A 7999-nucleotide genomic window follows, 5' to 3' on the forward strand; every position below is an offset into this window, starting at 1 on the left:
GCCTTTACAAAGTAGCAGAACCCGACGGCCGTTACAAAAGAAACGGCCGTTACATAAAACTGATCCTTATATGCACAGATTATATGTAGCTCATAGCCCTCATTAAAAAGGGTTCATTTTGGTCTAGAGAGATGAGATGGCTCAGTGGTTAACAGCACTGATTGCTCTTCCAGAGGTTCTGAGTTTAATTCCCAGCAACCATATGGTGGCTCACAACCATCTGTAATGGGCATCTGATAGTCTTCTGGTGTGTCTGAAGACAACAACAGTATACCCACATACATGATCTAAATAAATAAATAAATAAATAAATAAATGTTTTTTTTAAAGAAGCTTCATTTTACAGCAAAGAGACACTATAGCAAAATAAAAGAAGATGAAGAAGACAAAGAGATGGAGAAGGAGAAGAAGGAAGAGAAGGAAGGAGGAGAGGGAGGGGGAGGAGGAAGAGGAGAAACAAATCCACAAACGGTCACAATGCAGTGACCGATGGATCATGGGTATCTCAACCTTAACAGATATATCTACAGTACAACTTTTCAGGCAATATCTGGAAGACAGAGCAGAAAAATTATAAGAGCAGAAGATAAATAAAATCTGCTGTGAGATTGTTTGTTTCTCCTAAAAAGAAAAAGAAACTACATTTGTGATACCTATAAAATATGGCTGCTAAACAAGACTTAATCAATGATAACACAATTGACTTGCTAACACAGAAAGGAAAATCTCATGAGGTTCTACCCCTAGATAAAGAACCACATGTTACTAATGCTTACTGAGGTAAGAAAAATTAGATTCTCCTAGGGATGCAACCCCTAATTGGTTATATAACAGAAAGTGGTCAGTCCTGAAATCGTATACACACAAATCATATAAACAGATTTATTGGGTGGTGTTAATGTGTTTATAAATGTGTGTGTGTGTGTGTGTGTGTGTGTGTGTATAACAACAATAAAAGAAAGAGAGGCCATTAATTTGAGAAGCAGTAGGGGAAGTGATGTGGGAGGGGTTAGAGAGAAGAAAAAAGAAAAGGAAAGTGATGTAATTACATTGTAATTTAAAAATTTTAAATAGAGAGATGAGTATATTCATGAAAATTTCAACTAAGGTCATATATTCTGGAAAATAATCTAAAATACAAACAAAGCTAATACTCAAAATGCAATTTATAACAATGCAAAATAACATTATATGAAGAGAACAATTATAGTTAGATAAACTTTAGAGTATCTTCTTCATGGTATATATGGTCATAGTAATGATGCTCACAAGGAATACTTCCTAGTATCCAGCTGTCTGCTATTACATTCAGTAAAAATAAACTAGGTTTACAAAAATTTGCTGTCTTTTCAGCAAATAAAAATTTAGCATGTTCTTAGGTATTTAATAACAGAAAAACAAAGACAATACAGCATTATACCTAAATATGTACTTTTTCTAATATTCTAACGTTAAAGCTTTTGAGTGCTTTTGAAGAAGCAGAGCAGCTGGCACCAGCCTCAGCATTTCCCTAGAAACCTAGTGGATAGCACAGGCCTCAGTAGCACTTCCCCCTCAGCCCCACACAAAGAAGCCCCCACTTCCTTCTCACCACCTGACTCTCCCAAAAGACCCAGCCCCAAAGGCCCACAAATCCTCATTCTAATAGCAACTCCCTAAGTGTGAACCCTCATCCTGAGAAGAACGCTATCAGCCTGAGTCAGATAAACAAATGCAGCTTTCAGCCTCTATGCTGCCAAAACTGGCACCCTCTCTGATGGATGGCCAAGTACTCCCAACACTGGTGGCTGATGGCCTTAGGAAAGGCAAAAACTATACATCTTTAGAGAGAAATCAAGCCAATTAAGCGTTCCCAGGCAGCTGTGACCAGTTCGTAAAAACATTATAGCTTCCCTTATCCACCCCGTAAGCCCCGCCCCCAAGTAACCTGCTTGTATATATTCCCTACACCCCTAGACAAGGGCCGCAACTTTGCTCTGCACAATTTGCAGTCCAAACCTGGGTTTGAAATAAAGGCTCTTATGTTTCTCTAAAGTGGATATGACAATTCTTTGAGATTTCTTGGAGACTCTGAGACCTGGACATAACACTTTTAATGAGAATAAAGGAAACTCGAAGGAAGAAATCTTTATATCAGTGAAGATAATAGGCCACGATTTTAGAAAGTGTTGCATTTTGCAAGATCAAAATGTTCTAGTGTAGGATAATAGTAAAGGTGAGGGCGGATCAGTGGCAGCATGCCAGTATTCTTTAGAAATACCCGAGCAAGGGAGTGTTCTGACGATAAGGATGGGTGCCAGTGATCTATAAAAGAATGAGTGAAAACTCATCTTGAAGACAGAAAGCATCCTCATGGCAGCTCTTAATTTCTGTGTCACCAAGAGTTTGGTGAGCGTCCCTATGTATGAGGGAAAAGACCTGAGTAGAAGTCTGGCCCATGAGGATGACTTTGTGATCAGCCTGATATTTGCACGCACACTGTGTTATCAGAGTGGGGTGGTTCTGTGGGGATAGATCAGCCCTGAATCCATCATGTCAGGCTCATGAACTTACAAGACTGGGGAACCAATAACTACAATAATTTGCAGAAGAGTATATATGTGGAAGCAAAGTTTCAGAAGTTCCTCAGTATTGACCTTTAGGCAGCAGTCAGCACAAAGATGTGTTTTTCGGTTCCACTGATATTTTTTCAGCTTCTGTGACAAAGTTGCTCTGAATGATATGCAGGCTCTCTGGGAGGGTGTTGTACTCACCAATGCTTTGTCCATCATCCCAAAACAACTGACCTCCAGCCTTCCCATCATTATCCAAAGCAACAGTCAATCCCAGAAAATTCTTTCGACTATAAAAAAAAGTCATTATTTTTTTACTTGGTTATAAGGTTGTAAGAACAAAGAATATCTGCTGAAAACGTTCCTCATTCAGAAACGAAACTCAATGTATTAACGTTCATGAAATGACAAAAACAGAGTGAGGTAAAATATAAGACACAAGTCAGCAAAGCATTTAAAGTTTAATGAAGCATTTATCAACTTTAGTTTTCAATATTCAAATGTGCATACTTTCCAACGCACCCATTGCAATAACACAATAATGTGATGTGACATCAATTTCTCAGAAACAAAATCCCAGAGAAAACAGCTTTCAGGTGCCAGGGACTAAAACTCCAACTATTTAGGATGCCAGTCACAGCCTCCCATGAGCTAACTCAACTGTTTCAGTTTAACCTACCCAACCTATTTTTTACCTTGACTTCTATAACCCATCCAAAATCTTCCCTTGTCTTCACACACACGAATCCTATTTATGATGTAAGAGCCATCTCAGAGGGCTGTTTCAGGAAAATCATGTTTTTCATCAAAGGCAAAAAGTAGACTGCTCTTCTCTCTCTCTCTCTCTCTCTCTCTCTCTCTCTCTCTCTCTCTCTCTCTCTCTCTCTCTCTCTCGTGTGTGTGTCTGTCTGTCTGTCTGTGCATGTACGTATGTGTGTGTGAGTGTATGTGTGTCTGTCTGTGTGTTTTAATATGCTTCCTGACATGTTCTCTTAATGACGTGTGTGTGTGTGTGTGTGTGTGTGTGTGTGTGTGTTTGTGAAATCTCTTTTTGAGTTCACCCATGTAAACCTAGAAATGGGTACTAAATTCCTGTGCATCCACTGCAAGTGAAGGTGCTCTTTAATATTTGCGTTTTCTAGAATGTGGGGAGGAAAATAGGTTTGAATTCTCAAGAGAACTTTCACTCCAGAAGATTGTGCTCTCAACCCAAGAGCACAAGTAAAAGATCGCCCATGAACTGAATTCATGAACTTGCCTTCTAAATCCTATCAGAAGGTACCCATAAATTCCAACCAGTGAGATTCCTCTGCAATTTGGTTTCCATGTAATTTGATTATGTCTCCATTCATCCTGATAAAGAGCCCAGTCACCCAACACTGCTTCCTCATACCTGTAGTAGGTGTTCATGCCAGGCTCTTGCCAAGGCAGGATGTAGCCTCCTCTGATGTGAAGGTTGATGTGGTCCAGAGGAGCCGGCACTGTTCTCCACTCACCTGCTGAACTGTTCCCAGATCCCTAGAAGGAAGCATATAGATAAGAAATGGTGAAAGGTCAATCAATTAAATGAATTATATATTAAATTTGAAATTCTTCCTTACTAAGAGAGCATGTTGGAAGATCACCAAAGTATTGTAAACATGAGAAAAAAAATCTATTTTCATTTGTTCTTAAATCTTTGAAAACCTGATGTTTTCTGCATGTGTCTAGAAAAGGTGTAAGGTAGACAATGGGAGATATCGGTGCTCACATGTTTCCTATGTCTTTATTTAGATCCCCGTTTATACGGATCTGGCTATGGCTGGAAAGATTGGAAATGATTTCTTTCTGGTTTGAGAAGTTAGGAAAAAGTTTTAGCCACCTCTCTGGCCTGTGTCATTTGATTCTTCCTAAAAATATTTCAACTCACCGTGCTATGGTCATACCAACAGGCTCTGGGGAAATAAGCCCTGGTCTCAAATGTGTTCTGAAATATAAAATCAGTGTGTTACTATGAAAACCCAACTGAAAAGCAACATTGATCTTTAAAATACTTTTTATAGAATTAAAACTAAGATGAAATATTATTAGTGATGTTATGAGTTTGAAAAATTTTAATGAATATGCTTTAACAAATCCTTTTCAAATATATAGAAAAACCTTTTAATTAAATAAGTTATAAAATGATATTAGATCATGGAATTCTAAAAATAAAAAATCAGTTTTGAAAAGTTATTAGTAAATGTCTTGAGGTTATATATCTCCTTTTGATGTTCTAGAAAGTTATTTGAAAAGAATAAGGAAAGCAAGACATGAAGATATATAAAATGCTTTTATCTCTGAAGATAGTGAGATGTCTCAGTGGATAGAGACATCTGCCAGCAACCTAGAAAACTTGACTTTGATCTCTGGAGGGCACACGGTAGAAGGAAAAGAACTGATTCCTAGACCTTGTCTTCTAATACCTGTACATGTTACATGTGCACACACAAAGAAGCTCAGTATATATATATACTTTTTAATTTTAAATAAAATAATGTTTTTTCCTGTGGTTTTGGATCATGTGACTGGAAAGCATATGACCTATGCTGAGAAACTCACACTTTCCAAAACAGGACTGATCAGGATGGCCGGGCCCAACATGAACTGGTGGTCTATATCCCATGTCGTATTGTCTTCTGTGAACCTGAAAAACCCAATATGATAAAGCTCATCCCTGTAACACAAACTGTTATTTACGAATGTGCCCAGACCCACTTCTTGAGGAGAGGCAAGACTCACTCATGGAGAAGTGGTCGGATGACAGTGCTGCCCTCTGTGTGAGCTTTGTGCATCAGAGTATACAGATATGGCAACAGGGAGTATCTGATCCTCAACACTTTTCTTGAGTACTCTTCAAAAGTTGAATTCCAGGCCACAGGGTCTTGTCTCTAAAAAGGGAGTGGGGATGTAACAACACGTAAGATCTTCACTGCATCCCGTGGATCTCAAAAGAGGATGGATGGACAGTTACTTACTCCATGTGTAAGCCACATGTCACGTCTCTTGTCATTTCTAGTCTACTCCTTTCGGCTCTCGTGGCCACCTATAAAGCTAATGTAAATACCGTTCCTCTTGTTCACCTATTCTGAAGTGACTAAGACAATAATGTCCTCGGTTAAGGGGATAACATTTGAAATGTAAATAGATAAAATAAATAATAATACAATGTTGCTTTGGCTTTGTGTGTGTGTGTGTGTGTGTGTGTGTGTATGTGAGTGTGTGTGTGTGTGAAGTCTTATAAATAGGCCCCATGTAACACTGATTTATTTTTTGTTTGAGTAAAATACTAACTAGATATTCTTTCAAAGAATGGAACACATTATATTTTAGTTCAAGATTGGAGCTAGAAAATATTTTTTTCTTGGCAATAATGCCTGCAAGAAGTGAGGAAAAGTGTACTATTAAAATTTATTATAACCTTGGAGTTCTGAACTTTGTGTATACTCCAAAACATGGATGTCCTGGTGGTCTCCACGATTTATCAGGAAATAAGAATGACACACTTGTTGTTAGCCTTCCTTATAGGCTCCACCAAGCAGTTACCTAGCAACAGCCAGATAGGCCTGGCTTACTATACAAGGAGCTGTTTGGCCTCTCCTCCACTCTCTTACTTTTTTACTCTCTGACTCCCTAACCCCTTTCTCCAGCTCTCCCCTTCCCCCCCTCCATGTATTCTGACCATCCTCTCCTCTTTCTCTTCTCTCTTTCTCTTCCTCCTTCTCCCTCTCTCTTCTCCTCCTTCTTCTTCTTTATTCTTACTCTTATTCTTATTCTTTTTCTTCTCCTCCTCCCTCGCTGTGTCTTTCTCTACCTCTATTCCCTTCTCATCCCTTCTAAACTCCCTTTCCCGTGCCCTAAATAAACTCTATCATACTATATCTGTCATATGGCTGCTACCTCAGGGGAAAGGAGGCCTCAGTATGGGCCCACCAAGGCACTTCTCCCACCCTCACCATACCAGGCTCTATAAAACACACCCTCTTTCTTTTTATAAAACACAAAACTTGTAAATTTGAAATCTGCTGTGATTTGATTTTTGTATAATACATATGCAGCATGAAGAATGGCTGCCTCACCCTTGTCCCAGCTGTGTTGTGATTTCTGGAAAATGGATAAAAGGCTCCCAGTTGCATCCAGCGGACACACATCTCATAATCAGCATCTCCAAAAAACCCACAAATATCTGCTCCTGTCTAAAAAAAGTCAAAATCAGAATATCAGCTAGGCATTCTTTCAAGACAGACACACATACACTGAAATCCCAGTAAGGTCCAATGGTCCTAATATGACTTACATAAGGTATTCCAAAGAGACTGAACTCCATCATACCTGCAATGAAATAACATGGCCATGTTAAGTGAAGACAGCCTTTGGGTATGAGAGAGAAAGTTCAACCTGAGTTTTTCTTTACTTCATTAACAGCTCTGGGCAATTCCTGTGACAGAGCATTCAAGTTTGATTGTCTTTACTGCCAAACTAAACATACAAGGCATATTCAAATCATACACGGGACAGTTCCACTCCCACCACCAGCAAAGGCCCCTGGGGATAGCCCACACACCAATGATGGATTTCCCCAGCTGGTCCCAGGCAGCTGTGTTGTCTCCCAGCCAGTGTCCTCCCCAGCGTCCAGAAGAGGGGAACGTTGATCTGGTGATGACAATCCCTCTCTCTCCTGTCACCTCCTGCACAGCTCTGGTTGAGGAAACAAGGAGGTGGATTTGGAGATTACAGCCATGAAATTTCACTGCAGAGTATGCTGTGTGCATGAGGCATAGAGCAGTTGTACTAAGAATCAGAGAACTTTTTCCAGAAGTGAAGATATGAGCCACAAGGAAGCTCCCAGCAGGGGGCAAGGATCTCATTCTTAAAAGGCCCAATTAACTGGTTATATGTAGAGGTCAAATGAGGGGATGGAGTGAGTGGTAAAGCAACTGTCTATAGAACAAATCCTATTCTCAAGAACACATGAATTACTTCCACATCTATCATTGCACAATCCCCATGAGGGAGTTTTTCTTGAACTCTTATTACTGTTAGGAAACTCAGCACAGGAAGCTACCAAGGATCCTTTAAAGAATATGTACATAGGCTTGGGACCTAAACATAGGGAGTGGTTCTGGTGCTAAGGTCCTATTCCCCAATTAGTTCTACATGCTACGTCTAAATGATGGCATATATGCTTCTGAGTATTATTAACATATTCTGTTAGAATTTCTTCTAGGCTCCACCTCAGTTATCTGACAACAGCCAAGTATGCCTGGCTTACTATAAAAGGGGCTGTTCCCTCCTCTTCAATCTCTTACCCTCTTACTCTCTACCACTTCTTTCCCTGACCACTTTCCCTCCTCCCACCTCCGTGTATTCCTGGTCAATCTCTCTCTCTCTCTCTCTCTCTCTCTCTCTCTCTCTCTCTCTCTCTCTCT

At 39.7% G+C, this 7999-nt stretch overlaps 1 protein-coding gene across 1 annotated transcript in view; it reads right to left on the minus strand.

The window, feature by feature from the left end:
- LOC114633476 (probable maltase-glucoamylase 2) overlaps nucleotides 1-7999 on the minus strand; it is a 76651-nt gene that overhangs the window by 10460 nt on the left and 58192 nt on the right. The window contains 8 exon segments of the mRNA XM_028782036.1: nucleotides 2754-2842; nucleotides 3946-4070; nucleotides 4462-4518; nucleotides 5133-5217; nucleotides 5313-5461; nucleotides 6650-6766; nucleotides 6868-6902; nucleotides 7135-7268. Of these exon segments, the coding sequence (XP_028637869.1) occupies nucleotides 2754-2842; nucleotides 3946-4070; nucleotides 4462-4518; nucleotides 5133-5217; nucleotides 5313-5461; nucleotides 6650-6766; nucleotides 6868-6902; nucleotides 7135-7268 (791 nt within the window).

The sequence above is a fragment of the Grammomys surdaster genome, unplaced genomic scaffold (genome assembly GCF_004785775.1).
Source record: "Grammomys surdaster isolate TR1022 unplaced genomic scaffold, NIH_TR_1.0 681, whole genome shotgun sequence".
Taxonomy (NCBI): domain Eukaryota; kingdom Metazoa; phylum Chordata; class Mammalia; order Rodentia; family Muridae; genus Grammomys; species Grammomys surdaster.